Source organism: Haplochromis burtoni, unplaced genomic scaffold, assembly GCF_018398535.1.
Source record: "Haplochromis burtoni strain Fernald_Lab_line unplaced genomic scaffold, NCSU_Asbu1 Contig_163, whole genome shotgun sequence".
Lineage (NCBI taxonomy): Eukaryota > Metazoa > Chordata > Actinopteri > Cichliformes > Cichlidae > Haplochromis > Haplochromis burtoni.
In genome coordinates this window covers 579,320-599,991 of record NW_024582524.1, presented here as the reverse complement: position 1 = coordinate 599,991, position 20,672 = coordinate 579,320, and the positions used below count along the sequence as shown (strand labels likewise).

Below are 20,672 nucleotides of genomic sequence, written 5' to 3'. Positions count from 1 at the left end.
GAACAGCTTTGGAGCTGAAGAGATAATCTGAAATTCCTTCTTCTCTCTGGTGAAACCAGCAAGTGTAACTTCCCCTGAGGGTGAATTAGGTTTCACAGCAGAGTAATGCTTTTTGTGAATATCAAATAAAGGTACTAATATAGTCAGACAGCAGAGAGAAATGAGAAAAGGAGAAAGGAGATGCTACTCTGGAATATCATTTAAATGCATGCATGTTGCCTGTGTTAAATGGTAGTTTCATGTGTCAGAGAGGTGTTTTCAGTATAGCTACAACAGTGAGAACAACACTGGAAGTCACTTTTATTATCCTGTTCCTTTGTGAAGCTGCTGTTGTAGAAAAAAAAAATACTCCAAGTAACGAAGATAGAGCCCTAAACGTGGTCTTCTTCTTTTTTTTCTTTTTTTTTTTAAAGGACTATGTTATGTGAAGCGTGTAGGTGGCACTCATCAGACGATTATTGGATGCCAATGAGTGATCCAGGATAGTGCAGATGTAACCAATGGAAGAGCAGGAGGCGAATGCTCTTCAGTTTGCAAACCAACGCAGGTTCTTTCTTGTGCTCTCTAGAGGGCCATCCCTGGCGATTAAAAACAGAGGCAGTGTAGGAATGTACTAAACATGAAGAGGAGACATTATGTGATTTAAATGAAATTTAGCTTAATTCTATAAGCTAAAAGTAATTGTACAAACTGGGCAATCTGCTGATGATCAGCGGTCCAACTGTCTCATTGGTGCTTGAGAGGGGTTCATTCACCATGGGTCTAAGATGTTTTTGACTACAGAAAACAAAGAAATAAACAAAAAAACAAAAAGGCTTTTGAGAGCTGCATTGTGCATTGGACATGGGCTGAGGGCGATGTGGAGGAAGAGATGGAAAAAGCAAAGCAGAGGAGGTGGAGAGGAATTCAGAAGATACTTTCTGTGAGTTTCTTGATAGGCCAAGATTGGAAACAAAGCAAATACTACAGCAAAGTGAAATCCTAATAAATCAGCTAACGCAGATAGCTGCGTTTAATGACACATCAGGCTCGGTCTCAGTGGCTAATTGTGGACAGGATTTGTTAAGGTCTTTATTCTCTCACTGCATCTTAATTGTGTTAGACGCACCTTTTCTTTTTTCTTTTTCTGTAAATATCAGACATATATGTTTTATGTTCCTTTATGATACATATATACTACGAGTAATAAGTCCTGATTATGAGGCAGTTGTTCAGTGTGTCATAAGATTTATACTATAACTATAGAATAAGGAGAAAATGTGCTGTGAATAGGAGTGCAGACGGCTACGAATCAAGGATGAAATATTGTATGCCAGTTTAGGTGAGGTCAGCTTAGATACTTTACTATAAATGGTGCATCAGTTTGTTTTGTAAAAGAAGATATGAATGAATCATTTCAGTGATGATAGTCACAGTCAAAGGGGAAGGACTTAGAAGGAAATATCCCTCTTACTGTTACTGGGCAAGAGACCCTGACAGGTCGCCCAACCATCACAGTGCAAACTCAGAGAGACAGATAAACATTCACACCTAAAGCCAATTTAGAAGCAATGATTAACCTAACGTGGATATTTTGGGGCTGTGAAAGGAAGGTTTTCAGAACAATCCTTGCAGATTAGGAGCCAGGACCTTCTTGACCTGTATTGTCTGGCAAAGAGCACTGGTAGGACCGGGGCATGCTTACCTGTTTGGGGGTCTGGGGAGATTGGACCATGGATCTACACCTTGAGCTCTTTGTCTTGTTGGAAGAGGGCACTATGTTGGTACACACTTGGTCAGCAGCATCCACAAGCGTTCCTAGCACTGTAATGAGATAACCACTTCACCTAATGATTTTAATAGTTCCTTTTCTAGTTGCCTGCTTGAACTTGTTACACAGAAACCCTGAAAACCAGGACACTACCCAGCCTCAGGAGAGTGTTGTCCCTGACTGAGCGAAGCCGCAGGGCACAGATCCCCTCGGGTTCTAGAGGAATAATCTGTTAACAATTGCACAGCGCACCCATGTTGGACCACATTTTATTATACACACCTGTTCCCCAACCTTATTCAGCTCGAGTGTTTTTCTGGGCCACTGCGACCACACTCACACACCGTGGTGCAGTCAGGCAGGGATGTAAGTGGATCAGAGATATCGACTCTGTTAGCAGTTTCATTTTTGTAGAGTCTTATTTTTTCAAAGATGTGTGTTTTTGTCTAGGCTTTTTTTGCGTGTGAATAATGCTTTGTGGATGAATACTTTTTAACTGACTCACTGCAGAATCTGTGCTCACAAGAATAGCTTTCAGGTCTTTAGAATGGATAGTGTGCTGTTAAAGGGGCCCTATTATTGAATGTAATGTAAATCTCTGCACGCTATCCACAGCTGTTTGTGTCTATGTTTTTTTTTAAAAACTTTTTAAAAACCATTTATCATTTGATACATGCTGCTGGTGAAAACTCAACTTTTCCTAGTGTTGTTGCTGTTTTTTATTGCTCACGTGTTGTGAGGAAATACCATGTGATGTGTTTATCGCAGAGCTAGTGGAGACGCATTAGGGTTAGCTCAGGTAAAATACTGTACCCAGTGTTTCTGTGCTAAACTAACCCCCACACAGCAAATCTTCAGCCTTCCTCTTTCCTCATGATAAATGTGATATGATGGAGTCAGTATGTGGTAAAACTCCATGCCTCACTCGAGATAGTCATACTGTTGAGAATCAACTCCCACGTACTGCATTTAACATTTTCACACATTTTTACACACGTCAATGGGAAAAATCCGTCACGTCTGTTTCATAAACTTTGAAAATTAATATTTATTATTGTTATATCCTTTATTTAGCCAAGAAAAAAGATCTTTTTCTAGAGAGACCTGGTCAAGAGGGCAACAGAAATTACAAACAGTGTCTTACCTCTTTAGATACTGGCCAGGTGCGTTCATAAAGAGCAGATCACCACAATCCAGTGAAGGCAAAAAAGTTGCAGAAATCAAATTACTGATTACTGGCATTATGTTAACCTTCATAACATTCATAGGGCTGTTTTCTAACACCTAATTATGGCATGGCATTTAAGAGAGCACAAACATGTCCCTAAAAATTGCAAAATAACTGTTGCAATTGCATGAACATTCGTGTAATATTACATGTAATGTAACTGATGTTATGCATTCACTATTAATAAGAACTTGTTAGAGAAAAGAGTGAAGTCACTTAGGTGGAAATCTGTGCTATAAATGCTACACCGTAGGTATAGACTTGTGAGTGATAGTAGGAGGTGCACAGGTAAACAGATTGGAGTGAAGCGAACACTCTGAATAAACTCAAGTTAAACAAACATGAAACAGCAACAGTAATTGACAGTCAATTACCAGTCAAAAGATGAAGAGAAGTGGGTCTTTCAGCAGGATAATCACATGAAGCCTACCAGCTGCTGGAAGAATGTTTATCCCAGTAGAAAGCTGAAGTCGAAGAGTTAAATTTCCATCCTGAGAAATTCAAGCACCTTTAGCAACACAAGACTTTACCTCCTGTACAGCTTGAAACACTTCTTTGAAAAGTGTTTCCCACATTTTTCCCTGTTCATATACATAGCAGTCACTTTAATAAGAGCAAACTACCATGAGCCCTGACCTGCACAGAGATTTTCTAGAGTTATTGAGGTCCTTTCCACTTGGATATACTGATATCTAAAGGCATGCTATACTTTTTTTTTTTATCTCTTCCCCAGCTGTAAGCAGAGAAAGACTAGCCCTGCAAATCAAATTAGCTGTCTAATGGACAGAGATGAAGAGAAGGAGCAGGAGGGGAGGAAGAGTTGTGATACATCTGTAGGATTACACTGTTTTACCTTTTTTGTGAATGGAAGTAGGGAGAGAGTGAAAGGGAACGGAAAAAGGCTCGGTGGTCTGAGTACTTTTAACTTCTGGATGATTTTTTTTTTCATGGATATATAAACAAATTACACCGATCCTCTCAGCACAAGGCTCGGGACAATCAATGGAACTCCAGCAGAGCGGCGGCACTGTAATAGACTTCATATTGCCTTACCTCTCTAATGGAATCCTTTGCATGAGCAACCACGTCTGAAGTCTGGTACCGACATCCACACATACCCAGAAATACAGTACAGGCAAATGAACGCGCGCACACACACACACACATAGGCACACACAAGGCAGAACAGTAATGGACTTATCAGACTGATTCAGTCTTGATATCTGAAAGTTAAATCGGTACCCCGAAAACATGTTTGAAACCTCAATGCCATCTGCCAAGTTAAAACTGATCCTGGCCTGGCACCACAGCAAAAACTCATTTGCTTTATGAATTCCTTAAATCAACCCAACCTTTGTCATCTTGTTGGCTGCAAAATCATTGATTGAGGAATTATAACTGAGACATATTTGGTGTGAGGCCTTTTCCAGATAAGAATCAGTAAGGCTTTAACGGATATGCGAAAATACAGAGTCAAGACTTATAATACCAATAATCTTTATGAAAAATAGAGGAAGAAAACAAAGTTACAAGTGATATAAAGCATCTCATTGTTTAATGGAACAGAAAGCACCTGTTTCTCTTGTTCAAAGGATTTGGATCAATTTTGTGGAGCTTTAAGTGTTTGAGAAATCAGTGCCATCTCATTTTCTTATCCTGCTTTGCATGAAAACATCTTGTGTCCTTGAAGAGTGGGTGAAAAAATGCAGTCAAAACTATCTTATTATTTCCAGCATCATCCTCTGTCTTTAGCTGTGTTTTCTTTTCTATTCTCTCCTACGTGTTTTGTCTATTGTGTGTTTCGTTTATTTGTGGCCATCAACAACAACCGAACCAAAAAGCAAGGGTAAGAGTCACATCTGAAAATTATTCAGCTAAATAGGCCTGATAGATTCCTGTAAGTATGGGCTGTAAAAGCTTTCTTTAGAGGGAGCGGGAGAGAGAGAGTCTCCGTGTCTGGCAACTTAAAATATAGTAATTTGCGAATGCTGGCTGTCTTCAGTGAAATGTTTGCCCACTCACAGCATAAATTGCCTGTGTGTGGGCTTCCCATGCACTGGCCATACATAACCTGCTATAGAGTGAAAATTACATGGTGCAGTTTATTGGCTCTTCTAGCAAATATTTTAATAGTTCACTGAGCATCAGTAAAGGTGTGCATTTCCTGTCAGGGCAAAGGGTTTTTTTTCCCTGTGAAGAATTTCCATGCCATTTCCTTATACAGGAAAATAAATCATCTAAAAGTACACAAATACAGTATATATTTGGTCAAGACACATTAAAGAAAAATTAAAAATCTACCAAACCCTTAGAATTACTTAAAATATTTATTATAGTTTTTCTACAAGAAGAGTTTCACGACCCAAAACAAATAAATGAAGACATGCTGGGAGCCACTTGGGCAGCGCTGTGCTACCCACAACTCACCAAATATGTCTTACTGCAAACCAAAATGTTATATCTGTGTCTGTCCCAGAGTGTGTGTGGAGAGGACCTCACCAAAGGTGCGAGCCTCCCAACAACATGGCTCTTTGCCTTACTAAAGGGGAAAACTTGACAAAAACATATGAATAACTCCCAAGAAACCAAATAAAACAAAAAATTAAAAAAAATCTATTTTTTTTTTGTTAAAAAAAGAAACAAACTAAAAACACATTTTTAAGGCATTTTCCCCCAACATAATTACAGTCATTAATTTATCACATGAAAACAGTTTGCTTACTCTTAGCATGAACCAATATTTAAACATATATAAAAACAAACAAACAAAAGTGTTGCTACAACTATTGAACTTCAGATATAAGGCCAGTGGGAGCCAGTATAGCCGTGTGATTGTTGAAGGGACATGGGTTTCAATTGACCTTAGACCAGCGGTCCCCAACCGTGGGGCCACCGGTCCGTGACTCGTTTGGTTCTGGGCCGCGACAGTTGAGGCTCGGGTGGGAAATTTATGGTTTTCAGGGGTTTTATTGGTTTTTATAGTTTTTTTTAAAAAAATTGTTTTTATTTTATTGTCGGTTTCTCTGGGTCTTTTCCTGTGTGTTATGAACAAATCTTAAATCTTTTGGTACCGGTACTGGTTTTATTTTGTTGTATTTATCCGCGACACCTAAAAGGCTCGTTCGTGAAAATATTGTCAGACATAAACCGGTCTGTGGCACAAAAAAGGTTGGGGACCGCTGCCTTAGATCATTTCCTGTGTTTCATTCCCCCTCAATTTCTCACCCTACTTTCCTGTCTAACCCTACCGTCCTGTCAAAAAAGGCTAACGGCTACAGCTGTTCTTACTTTGACAAACACAGGGTTCAATATTTTGTGGTGGCAGTGCTCCGTTAGATCCCAATGGCACCAACTTTTCTGGTAGAAAATCATCTTTATACTATGTGCTGCTTTTTTTCTACAATCAATTACTAATATTCACAATTACTTGTCTTTTTTTTTTTATTACAAAAGAGGGATAATAATCTGTTTTATCACCACAACCTAAAACATCGAGAAGTGTTTAAACTCTCTCAGAAACTAGTCTCTTCTTTACAATCCCATCATTCCTAATTAAGTACCAGTTAAATATTTAGACAGGTTATAGTGATTTTCAACCTGGTCGCAGATGAAATTCTCTATGTGGAAGAAACTACAAATTTAACCCCGTTCAAGTTTCAGATTGATACTCTTTGGCAGGAATATCAGTTTATTTTATTTTAAAAATGATAATGTCATTGTTTTTTTTTTACAGTGTGTTCAGTACAACTTGGGCAAGCTTGTGCAATGTAATCCCCTGCCTCGCCAAAGGAATTGCTGTATAGAGCAATGGACAGGAGGAGGAGGGAGGACAGAAAGAAACAATAATGGTCTCTGCAGTTCAGCATCTGCTCATTAATCATTCATTGGCAGCCAAGTGGCAGCAGCAGGGAACACTGTGAGATTTCAGGTTACGGTATCAAATCTCGGTTTATAAATAGAATAGTTATGGAGCAAGTTGGCAGAATACCATCACTCAAAGCCCCCCTCCTCCCACAGGTTCCTGAGTATTCACAGAATTTTCTGTCTAGGCTTTGGCTAGTATGTAACCAGACTTTTACTTAAAAGAAAATTTTGTATGAAATATGTATGAAGAACATTTGTCTCCCTCTCTTAGACATTTATGAAATGTCACATAGCCGTTTTACGTTTAAACCTATGCTGTTAGCTAACTTTTCCAGCTGTAGCTTAAACGAGCGTTCTCTCCCTTCATTTCGCACCAAGTCCTGTCAACGTCTGCTGTGTACACGGCACCGCGATTGATAAGAAAATGCTTTCCCCAGTCTTGTTTGTGATAGCGATGCTTCACTGCCACTCATCTCCGTCGTTCAAGGACAGCCTGTCGGCTGATGAAGAATGGCAGAGTCCTAGAGTATAAGCTCATCTCGTGGCAGAGGTGATGAGAGGGGGATGTTCGATCTTTCCTGCCTCGCACTCCCAGAGACACGCTGGTGACAAGTGACACCTTCTATTGATTAATGCTCCATGGAAATGCCATATCTAATATGCGACGCAGATACACTACTACACTACACTGTACAACAAAAAGGCTCTTATGAATTATTTGTTGAATTGACACGGGACTGCTTCTTGCTCGTCTGTCTCATTTCACTTGCCGCTTGACTTAATGACTCAGTATTTCTACTTGGCAAATGTGATCCTTTTCAGAAAGCCAAGCACTGAGGTTAGAATTAAGTCACCAGGTTTACTCCACTATTCAACCCGTGCCAGTGATGTAGCTTTAAGTGGGCAGCTTTAGGGATGACTGGTAACATTTTAACCTGAACTCAAACACCTTTACAACTCACCAGTAAGTGCGATGAGCAGCTATCAGCCTATTGATGACTAACTGAGGCATTAAACCAGATGTTTGAGCCTTGGAATTTCAATTATTCTGCTGTAAATTGACTTTGGTAGAACACCGAATTTGGTCCTCCTGCTATTTTCCTTCTTCTGTTCTCAGCCTTTTCAGTTTCTCTTTGAACATGTTGTTCTTCAAACTTTAGCACATGTCTTTGATGTCTGGGTTTGGTAACGGGGGATGGAGGGCTTAGAAAAAGAGGTATTTCATACAAAGGTGAGATGTCTGTACATGGAGGTCTGGAGTACCTGCCACACATAAATGAATGCTTCTCTTGGCTGCATTTCATTGCCAGTGCATGTGTGACTGAATGCATGCACGGGGCAATTCAAACAGAAGGTTGAATTCTTTCACAAGACTGGTTTAATGCCAATGCACATGTGCGCAAGATCAATCCTACTCTTAAACTTTAGAGGAAGAAATATTTTTAACCACACCACAGCTCCTGTTGTCATCCTTAGACTCTCTTTTGTTCACAAAGGTGGTATGCATCTGGCAGTCCAATGTCTTTGTGACTCTGAGCCAGATACAGATATGAAAATCAGAATCAGAAATAATTTATTAATCCCAGAGGAAATTGTGTAAGGGAAAGCATAAATGCTGTAAATGACAGTCAGAGATAAGACAAGCAAAGAATGAAAGCCGCCGACCCCAGATAAGAGTAATGTGGTTGGGTGTTGTGCAGGGCCAGAAAGCATAAGCAGGACATCAGTCAATCAGTGTGTGTGGGTGGATGTACATGTTGGCTCCAACATTAGCTACAACATGATTGACATGTTAGAGCAGGGGATGCAGCAGGCCGTAAGCTGTGAGAAAAGAGACGACCACCACATCACTCAGCTGTCAAGAGGCTAGTTATTGGGTAAAGTATGTGATGTACAGTATCCTGCTACACGTTATGGCAGGGTCCATGTCACAGTCTCGTCTGGGCTGACAGCGTGAATTTATTTTTTCAGGACTATAAGGAGTCCTCCACAAATGACACAGACATTCTGCACAGTTTTTTGAAACAGGGTCTGCGTTTTAAAAAACAGGTCTTGCAACATTTATTTTTAAGGACATGTCGACCTATAGTGTCAGTACCGGAATACGTTGTTATCAGGCGTGTCTGTCAAACTATACGGAAAAGGTTGAGATCTTTTGAGACTCTAAGAAGGGTGGATGAAATATTTTTTGGATTCTGTGAACTTTTCAGTGAAATGGTGTACAGATTACTTATAGGAATATCAGGCAAACACATCTCATTTTGTAATTAGTCATTCCAGTTGATGTGTTACATTTTTATTCCTCTGTATGACAGCTTTGATAAGTGTGCAGAAGTGCTTTAAATTGGCTTCTTTCTTATGGCCAGTATAGGTCGACTCCTCTAGCTGCAAAAAAAGAAAAGCGTGATTGTTCCTTTCATCAGTCATCTCAGTAACCAAGTTTCCAATTAGTTTATGCTCAATGTAGTTTCATATTGAGTACAACTTGTTCAATCTGTAAATTTTGTAGATCCTCACAAGGAGAATAAAGTGAAGTAAGGCTTAGCCTGGGCCAGTCTTGTGGCTGACAAGTCATTGCAATGCAAGTGTGCAGTATCCCACACTTTCTCAGTCAGATCAACCTCTCAGCCAAATACTCAGCTCGAGGTTTGAACATGGGTGACCTCATATTGACCGAATTTCCTTGGAATGCCCTTGGAATTGAAATACGTTAAGGTCCAGTTTGTGATTATTATTATTATTATTAGTGGTAGTAAAATTAGTTTTAAGGTGATTAAGTAGTAGTGCTATTGACATTGATAAAACATTCTATTATTAATATGATGAAGGTGATGTGACCCATGCTGCACAGCTGTATAAGTAAGTCAAAAGCCAGATGGTGTAAACTGTAAAAGGCTTAATGATAGACTGTTTGTATGTGCTGTGTACCTCACTATGTACTGACACAAAGTTTTTCAAGCTTGTGTAGGGAGCTGTAACGCTTGCGTGAACCTTCGCTTTCCTTATTGTGTGTGCTACAAGCACATCAGATCTTTCCTGGTATCCAAGCAGTAGTATGTTTTCCATCGTGCTCATGTTGCAGAGCTAATTTGCAGTGAAGTTGAGCCGACTGACTCCTCTCCATTAAACATCTAACTTGCCCGACTAAAATGAGATGACTTTGCTGAGCTGCCTACTGCCCGTTTCTATAACTGGAGGAAATGGGTTGCTGTTTTTCTCTAGCACACGCTTGACTGAGCTATATGATGATCTGGTATGATGTGATCATATGCTTGTGTGCGTGTAGAGCAGTGTGAACACGAAGAGCTTGGCATTTGGCACTATATCTTTTCTTTTCCCCTTGTTCGCATCTTTCAGTCCTTTTGCTTTCTCTCCACTTTCATACATGATTCTTTTATCACCTCTCGCTTCTCGCTAAATTTCTCCACTATCTACCTGCAGTATTCTTCTTTTTCTCCCTCCTCCATCACATCCATAATGAATTTGGGTCTGTGGTCTGTGTGGGGTTCAAAGCTTCTCCTTACTGTTGCCTCCCCAACTGGGTGCTCCCATGGTGCACCAAATGCCTCTCTTGAATATTGAATAAACCCCACGACCACCTCCGTGCTTTCTAATCAACATCGCCACTATTTTCTAACTATTACTCTGCACGGGGGCCTGGTGCTCTGGAGGATGGATGGGCTTTGAATCTGTTGTGTTGTGAGTGAAGGTAGAGATAATAGACACAGGCAGGTTGAGCATTTGAGGTTTTTTTATGCAATTCCATTTTGATTACAAAGCCTTCCCTCTCAGCTATAGAAAGTACCTTTAGAAAGTACTTGATCAATGTCTCATACTCGATTGCATGCATGTACTTGATTGCTTGTATATAACATTCACTGTGGCCCCAGACTGCCCGCAGAAATAGAAGCTATATTATGCAGGAAATTCATAAAGTACTTCTTTTTGCAAGATCGCTAATATTGCAAAACATCCATATTCAGAATTCATCATTGAATATTTTGTCCAGGAGTGCTTCCTTTAGCACCATGTTGAATTGACTTTAAGCCGATTGATCGACTGAATATGACTGAATGACTGAATGTTAGTAGAGATCATTCATTGCCTTGTGAATGACTTTTGCTTCTAATTATATCTCACTGATATACTGACTTGTAAGGGAAAAATTATATAGTTAAACATTTTTACGTTGAGAGCAGTGGGATTTTTAAAACATGTGTTTTAGTTGTGCACATGCTCTGTGTTGAAATATTGAGCACTGCTTTTCCCCAACACTTGGACTTATTGATATCTTCACTTAACTTAACAGCTACTGGATCAGAGTTAAACATTAATCAGATAACATACATTTCCTCTAAGTGTGAGCCATATGCCCAGTTTTTGTGCAACTATATGTCTTTTTCTGTGTAGTACTCATTGGTGCATTCTGTCTGTTGTCCAAATCCACTGTTGGTACAAAAACATGCGAGGTATCATTGGTGTTGTTTAGCTATCATTCATGTTTTATCCAACTTCTCTGTGAAAGCCAAAGGCCAACCTCACAATTAGCACCAGCAGATCCTTTTGCAAAACAGTCCCACTAGGGACAATCAATCCTATTAGGCCTGCCAATATAAACAGTTACACTCATGCATTTTCCTTATTTCTTATGGTGGTACGGCTATAATTGCACTTTAATTTGTACATCATTGATAACCAATCCCATGCCAAATCGGGAAAATGCATTGCAGATGATGCAAAGAGACAGTTTAAGAACTAACCAAGCTGATTTGCCCTTTGGTGTGCATTTTTATGTTGCTGCAGACACACAATGTGTTACAATTTATTAAGTTTCCAGCACCACATTCACAGGCTATCTACTTACCTTTCAGTTTTCATATTGTAACATATAGACTGATGCTGCTATCTATCTTTGATAGGCCAGCATGGCCTAGTAATATTGCATGACAGATATATCAGCCTGGCTCTATTACTATGTGCCCGTTAGCTGTAATATTCAGTGGCTGTGTTATTACATGGTTATAGACATAATATAAGCACCTACCTAAGCCTAAAATATTTGACTCCACTCACTTCACTGAGCTGATTGGCTCCAGAAAATTAGAGGAGAAGCAATGATAAGACTGTGAGCAACAGAAGTTGGACTATCATCGCTGTCACTGCTGTTAAGCAGTGAGCTGTGGTTTCTGGTGATTGGTTAGGGAAAATTAAGCCCCCTCCACCGTGGAAATCAGTTAACATGAAGGCAATGTATGAATGAAGATGGAAACAGAGTGAAACGTGTTGACACTTCGGTCTGGTATCAGGCAACAGAGAAACAACAAGTGACAGGCTGAGAAGTTAAGTGCCAGGCAATTAGATGCAGAAACACATATTCACTGAACTATAATGAATAAGCAGCAAAATTCCTATCTTGCTACCTTTTATTTTCTATTCTGGGCCCTCCTGTCATTTTTTCATTCAAACATGAACACAAAACTAGCTTGATTGTGCCTTGAATAAGTTCAAACTGAGAAGCAGCCAAGCTTTTGTATTCACTTTAAATAGACTGTGATAAGCAGCTGTGTGTTCAGAAAGTCTAAATAGATCACCACTGTGATGTATCCGTGATTCACCTCGTCTTCAGACTAACATTATTTCTCAGTAGGGCCAGACGGATCCCCAGTCGTGTTACTGAGAGCATGTGACCTTGTAGGGTGATGAGCGGAAGAACCTGCCGGGAGCCCGTTGCCACAGTTTTAATTATTTTGTAGTTTGGTGGGATCTGAAAGAAAGATGGCCTTAGTGTGATAGTTTGTGTCAGTATGTGAATGCATATGCCTTAACCTGTCCATGATCTGAGTGTACATGCACACTGTAGTGTAAATCTGACATCAGTGCTCTCCACCAAAAACCCTTCTATTTGTGACGGTCCTCTTTTAAACCTCTTACATAACCCACTACTCTCAGTTGTGTGATATCATAGAACTATTTTTGGTTTTTCCTCTGAAAAAGGCTAGTCAGAGTTAGACAAAGACTTGTCTATCCTTTAAATAATATGCTGGATATCCCTCTCATCTTTACACTTTTAATACACTGTCCTGAATTGCCCAAGCTCCAGTTAGCTGCAGCGCTGTCCTTAAATAATGCTGTGGTTCGTTGAAATGTCAGGAAAAGCTAATGAACTGAAAACTAGAGAAGAAAAAGGTTTATAAAAAAAAAGGTCTTTAAAAAATAGTCTTCCAACCAAACAAAAAATGCAACTGAATAAATGCTAAAAATAAGTAAAATCAAGCCCTGCTCCTGCTTGCATGTGGACTTAAGCCACTTGCGTCCTTTGAACCCTCTGACCTGGATTCAGTGTGCAAAAAGAATTGTTTTTAAGAGAGTGTTAATATGCCTGATGACATGGTTAGACCTTGATATTACTGTTTGCTTTTCATGGTCAGTTTTTATTTACACTGAGAGGACCAAATGATTCTGTGCCAGCACTGAATTTATTTAATAAAAATGATATTACACCTTTATTACTCAAACACATCTATGGCCACGTATTTATGATCTCTAAAAGATCAAGTTTTACCTCTAAGAACACAAGAATGACAAATTGATTACTTGTAAATGCTATGTTTTAATTGCATTTTTCTGTGTGTCAACATGAACCGAAAAGCATGCTTTCCTTGTGAAAAGTGAAAAAAAAAATTTTTTTTTATCCCAAATGTGTTTCTCCGATATTTTTGTGACACCGAAACATGCTGACAGAATGATGCTGCATTGCTGATTTTTTTTATTTTTTTTTATGATTGATTTCATGTTTTGTAAAGCCTTTTCTCAGCCCTTAACTGACCTCATAAACTGATAATACCAGAGGGGTCAACGGTTGCAATTGCTCATGACTCGATGAAATCTACCACTTATGTTATTTTCTCTCCAAACAAAAATTTATTGGTTGACCAGCAACAAAAGCATGGGTTTGCTGGTCTTTCTGTCAGTCTCCTGAGACTTTCTGTTAAGCGTTATAACAGATGAAGCAAAAATAAAATTGTAAAAAAGAGCACAAACAACTCCTGCAAAAGAGAATAACCCCTGTGAACCTAAAACACCTTGGGGATGGCGAAAAATGTTGCAGAGAAGCAATCATAAGAGGACTGGTTTAAAAATTCCATTAGCTCTTATTGTAGATCCGTGGACGTATCTCCCAGTGTGGGTGTACCAAATAGCCTTAGCTAAATGGAGATTAAGGCAATGCTGGAAAGACCCCTTGAAGCCCTTTAAGACTGGTGTGTAATTTTGGATTTAGCAGTGGTTGCGAGATAAAGGCCTTTCTTTCTGCCTAATTGATGGCTGTAATCCATGTGTTGTTTTAAAAACCTGTCTCACTGATGTGCGAACACAAACCCCTGTGGCTCTGTGCAGAAAGTGGTGATTTAGTGGGCCAAACTGAGGGTCTCCTACTGGTTGGAGGAAGACTTTTATATTTGGGGATCTGCTGTAATGGAAACCCTGCAATTTGGGTACTGTAAATGGGTCAGATGTTGTTTTTGTTTTTTATTTGCTTTTAAGAAGCACAAACCCTTTTCATCACATTACTGTTTAACCACAATATTAGGATATCCAGTCCTCTTTTAAAATTGCTTTACTTTTGAATTATATTTGACTTGATCTTTTAGTTACGCTCTCATATTCTCAGTCAGTTACCTTTAAACAATGCTAAAGTACATTTCCAGTAATAACAAGTCATCAGCAAGTGTACTATTATAACTGCAGCACAGCAACTAATGAAGAGTGAAGATGTCTAGAAGTGGATGGAGGCTTAATGAGAAGATCACATTCATCACCAAAGTTAGGAGGTGCTTGAACTCCTCAACGCTTTAGTACACTTTTCGGAAATCTACTGATGCACCTTTTGGTCTCAGTCAGAATAATATCCTTGGGTTGATCACTATCATGAATCACAAGTTCTGCTTAATCTCTACAAAGTATGTAATTAACCCTGCGCTGATTCATATCGCTCATTAAATTAACACAAATAGGACATTGAAAATAGAGCACGCTGTCTTATTATCTCAGCTCAGCTGCTGGTGCCTAAATGTTAAAGTACCTCTCAAATCTCTGCTCTGACAGTTATTCATGGCTTTTAAAGACGTATGCACAATATCAAAGACATGCCTGTGTCCATCATTTAAAAGCCACGGTGGCGATGGTGTCACAATTTTCGTAATATAATGATATGATGCTTCCTGTACGGTAGTACTATACATTCAAACGAAATGTGAAAGGCTAAATTAAATGATAAAATGACAGGTCGTTGTCTGTGTGGGCGCACGCTGTTTCTTATATGGGAAATTCTAATGCTAATGCAAAAATTAATTACAGCCATGTTTGCCTTTGGATGAAATTTATGACCAATTGTTGAAAATGTGCTACAAGGTGGGAGAGAGAGAATAAAACTTGATTAGCATAGAAATGACAAATGAAAGGTGGGGTGGGTGGAGAGTTGTGACTTTTGTTGGTAAATAGCTTGTTTTAGACTGAGAGGAGGCTTTAAATGGATATACTTGTATTTTAGAGAGGCAGCTGTGCAGGGGAAATGCATCAAGAACATGGTTTCATGAAACAAATTACTAAATAACTCTCAACTTTTAGTTATACACCCAAGTATACTGCCATATGGGTTATGCTCGCTTGCCACATCCCGATTTCATTTCATCAGCTATGGAAAAATACTACATAGTCGGGTCCACTTTGTCTTTGTGAGCCTTTGATTTACCAGAGATGTGCCTCAAAAATGCTTAGACTGCATCTGTTGATGCAGACTTGTCTGTAAAAAGGCAATTATTGAGTGAGGTTCAGCACATTTGATTTTTATTTAAGTGGGTGTCTGTGTGTGTTTGTCAGTGCTGATTCAAAATGCCTACATTTGAAGACAAGAAATGCTCTTAACTTACCAACACGGAGATGAATTAAATTGCTAAGCTGCTTTTCCCTTTTCATCAAAACGTACATAAACACATAAGAACGGGCACCCACAAATCTAAACCTACCATATTCGAGCTGCCGTGTGGTCCAGACTGCTTGAGGATGACAGACAGCTTCCTCAACCAACTGTCAACATCTCCCAGCGAAAGCCTCAGGAGATTCTAGGCATTTTCTAGTAAACCATTTCTCTTGCAGAGACCTGGTAACCCACTGCAGAAAAATAGAGCATAAACACCATTCTGATGTGGAGATGATGGTGTTAGCTAGGCCATGTCATCAGAAGTGAGAATAACTCCATCATAAGGCATCTCTACATTCAACACCAGAGAGAAACACGACAAAGGCTGACCTAAAAACACAGCATGGTGTCCTCTAAAGCTACAACACCATCAAAAAAGACAGACAAAAGTGAAGATCCTTTGTGTAATACTGCGCAAAAGTCTTGAGTCCCTACTCATTTCTTAATATTTTGTTAGGAACCCCAAACCATGACAGAAAATCCACCATGTTTTACAGATGTCTGTAGATGCTCACTCTTTTACCTCTCTCCCGACGTCCCACACATATCGACAACAGTTCGTACCAACAGTTTCAAATTTGGATTCATTAATCTATAAGACCTCTTGCCACTGATTTTCAGTCCAGTTCTTGTGTAATTTGGCATACCTCAGCCTTTGCTCCCTGTTTTCCATCCTTAAAAACGGCTTCTTGACACATACCCGTGTATTGAGACTATTTCCGATGAGGCTTCAGTGAATGGTAGGTGGATCAACTTAAGGGAAAGATACATCTCTCGGGTACTTCATCAGCTTTTTGCTGGATTTCTTAAGAACATGACTTTCAGATACTGGTAATCTGCCGTAGACTTTTATTTATTTTGGCCTCGCATTTCTTCTTTTGTCCTCCACTCGTCCAGCTTCCTCAAAAAACACACTCCACGCAGTGCAGAGAGAGATATGCCAAGTTTTCAGCTAATAGCTGTTTGCGAGTCACTTTGTTGGTGCCAAAATAATATTTTATGCCTGTCAAACTGAGTTATCAGCTATTGAAAATGGAAGAAATTCTTAGTTTTTGCAGCAGACTGCTAGCAACAAAATACCTCAACATAAAGAAATGGGGGTGGAGGTGTGTAAAGAGCTTTGCACAGTACTCTTACCTGTCCTACATGGCAGACAAATAGCATTCTGGACACTAGAAGACACATAAATACACAACCAGTATGAAAAGTCATCCATATGCGGGTCATCAGTTCTTTATGAATGAGTGTCACATTCTCATGATTTAAACCCTGAACTGACAGCGGTCACTGAACCTGCCTTCCACTTCATAAGAGTCAATGACACATTCTTAAATAGTGCCACTAACAACAGTAGCTCAAGTGAAACCAACACAGTCTGACATTTTGCTGTCGGGATTACTTGTGATTGTTACGTTTACCCCTAACTGATGGACTCCATGCTCACTATATTACTTCTTCCTTTTTTTCCATTACAGCTATCCTTTGCAGCGACAACTCCTGTTCTAGCAGACAAGAAAAAATACCCCAACTTCTTCCGCACTGTTCCGTCAGACAATGCCGTGAACCCAGCGGTGGTGAAGTTTCTCAACTACTACAACTGGAGCCGTGTGGGGACCCTCACACAGGACGTTCAGAGGTTCTCAGAGGTCAGTTCGTGCTGTTTTCATAAATATACTTTTCTTTTTTTTTTCCCAACGCTGTTAATGCTCCATGTTTAGTTTTGACCAAAAGTTCAAGCAGTTCACTAAAACAAATCCATCATCTATATCAAAGACTACAGTGGCACCACCTTGTCATTAATACTAAAACTAGGTGAAGTTCAGTGTATTTGATTGATAGTGAAAATACCCTTAACGGTTGGAATGAATACTTTTTCTTATTACATTTCTACTTATTGTGGATAAAATATACATTTACCAGGTGTGAGAGGAGTTAAAATCTCCCACTGGTCGAAGGATATGCACATAATTAATAACATGGCTTTGCATTATTGCCTTCAGCACTCTCAGTCCCAACAGGGATTCTTGTTTAGCAGGCATTTGTTCTTTTTTAAGTTTGCGCGATAACAGTGCTGTTTACCAGCGTTTATGTGTGCCGTCCTCCTATCGCCTCTCACTGGGAGACATGTTTTTATTTTCTGAAGGTAGAGGTTAAATCACAAAACAGTGACTATATTATCATTCAAGGAGATTTCCATCTTGGCTTGTTCAGATGAGGAAGCCAGTAGAAATAACACTCTTATTACTACTTTAAAACAAATCACCACTCACATGTAGATGGATTAGATGGAAATTATTTAGGCTTTATGCACTGTACACAGTCACATGAAAGGATGCACACTGGATTATTAGGGAATGTAAAGGTTAAAAAAAAGATGAACAAACATTTCCATCCACTGGTCAAGGAACAGATGAAGGCAGAACAAAACCAAAAAACATGACTTGTAGTTGAGGGCAATGTCCCAGTTTGTTGGCTCCACCTCCAGAAATCCGACACAGATTTTTCCACTTCTTTTGACCAAATGGAGGCGTCGTGTGCACCTCCTGTCTGTGCGTGTGATTGTGTTTTTCTCTAACTTACTCAAACGAATGAGTTGACATTCACATCCTGCTGCTCTCTCTAGCTCTCCGTTTGAACATATATATCTGTAGTAGCTTCTGTGTATATAACTGAGACCAACCACACTTATATCCTTATTTTTAACACTCATGTCCCTTAGACTTCCGTTGTTGCAGTTCAAAAATAAATATAAATACAGTTTATTGCATGTATAAAGAGATAGTTCTTACTGAAGATAAACCAGCCCTCGACATCAAAGACGGTGACGCGCTGGGAAAATATTTCTAAAATATGTCCTGCATCGCCTCCAAAACTGAATTGCTGCTCCAGCTGGAAGCAAATTCTGAGAACTGCATGATATTTAGTTCCTATTATATTTACTACGTTCCATCTGTTCTTTTTGATGTTCCTCTCCCATTAAATACGCAGAATGCTGAATCCAGCCTACATTACTAGAGCTGGCAGAAGTAATGCATGGATAGATGAAGAACATTATCTGTGTTGACTCAGCACTTGTAGCTAACTCTCTTATGACAATGTTGGAGCTGAAATATATCTCAAAGCTGGAGGACGTATTTTGGAAGCTGTGGCAAGTTGGATTTCAGCTCAGGAACAGGAGGCGCACAATCGTTTGCACACCATGCAAAAATCCCTTCTATTATTAAAAGCAGCTAGCAGCTTTTTAATATAAGAGAAATGGGAGAAACAACATTCAAATTGATCCACACCATTAGCTAAAGATATTAAAAGCTTAAAATCATATTATACCAAAATGGATGCTAACTAGCGAGACAAACACATTCCTGTTTGTAGGAGGGTTGAACATTAGGAAACATATCGATTTATCACACGTTTGGAGAACTACACAAACTCATGGCACAAACATATCACGTCGGCAGCACAGGAACATTCTCCTAAAAGAGCCTTGTCAGAGGCATTGAAAGCATGAATTTGAGAAACATATTGTGAGCTCTTGCCTCCAGGCACTGGTTGAAAACAAAGTGCTCAGCGGCTAAAGGGTGGGTGGTGGAAGTGGGGGTGTGTATAAGAAGTCTCACTGCAAATCTCAGAGAGACCAAATCCCTTTATCGCTCCCCTCCTGAAAGCACCAAGGAGCTTAGGACGGGTGCAAGACAGACGGCACGATTCAATCAACCTGCCACGAGATTGGCCTCTAATCCCGATTTACAAATATGCAAGCATTGCTTCCGTACTTTATGATTCACACAATCCTCTGTCGAGTTCAGAGCTTACTGTTCTTTGGTTCATCGAGAAATTACTCCAGCTCGCTACCAGAAAAAGAAGAGATATAGAAGTAAATGTTATTTGAATAATGCAGGAAAACAGACATTAATAGTAAAAATGTCATTTTTACCTACTAATAACACTATTCCAGTTTTACATTTGTTTTATATGGCAATTTTATTAATTCATAAACATTTTTATATGAATTTTATGAACTTCAAATAAATTATATGAAGTTCATATGTTATACTCTTAACCTTCACAATTGTTTTAGTGTCACTTGTCAGTTTAAACATTTCTTTCCTAGGATCTAAAAACACAGAAAGCCAGTGTCCTCCCACTTCTTGAATGTGAAAATATACAAATACACCAATACACAAATAGACAGAATCAGCACAAGAGTGGGCAGAGCTAGTCAGAAATATTTCTTGTGAAGATACTTTTTTTTTAAAGATTTAATTAATTCTTCACATTTAACAAATATAATGAGAAATTCTAAGCACTGTCCTAAAGAAAAAAACACGTATTTTCCACTTTAAGAAAGTTTCATACCTTTGCAAGCTGATTTTGTGGTTTTTGAACAGATTTTTTTATTTTATTTTTTATCTTAGCCCTTGCAAAGAAATATGCAAAAACACAATTTCTTTGTGATCTATTAAAGTTGGATTTAGAGCCAAATTGATATTCCTAGAAGTATTCTACAGTACTGAATGTACCATAAATCATGCATGCGTGTACAGAGGCATTTGCATCTATGTAATGAGTATACTACTGACATTATTTTAATTTCCATCACCTCTACCCCAGCATTCATCACCCTGTGACATACTCCGTCCCCCTGCTGACCTACAGTGTGCTTTCCCTGGGAGACTGCTCACAAGGTTAATGTTATGTAACACTTGTTACAGATTCAGTCAGTGGCTTGCACATCACAGGCAGCAAACATACAGTATGGTGTCCCCTGAGAGTGTAACCTGTAAGAAAAAGCGTGCTCATCACTGTTATTTTTAGGCACCGGTGTAACACACACACAGACACACACACACACA

At 39.2% G+C, this 20,672-nt stretch overlaps 1 protein-coding gene across 1 annotated transcript in view; it reads left to right on the top strand.

Annotated features, from left to right (window-relative positions):
- Positions 1-20,672, top strand: part of gabbr2 (gamma-aminobutyric acid (GABA) B receptor, 2) — a 186,264-nt gene that overhangs the window by 71,302 nt on the left and 94,290 nt on the right. The window contains exon 3 of the mRNA XM_005932932.3: positions 17,295-17,465. Within this exon, the coding sequence (XP_005932994.1) occupies positions 17,295-17,465 (171 nt within the window). The remainder of the gene's footprint in view (positions 1-17,294; positions 17,466-20,672) is intronic.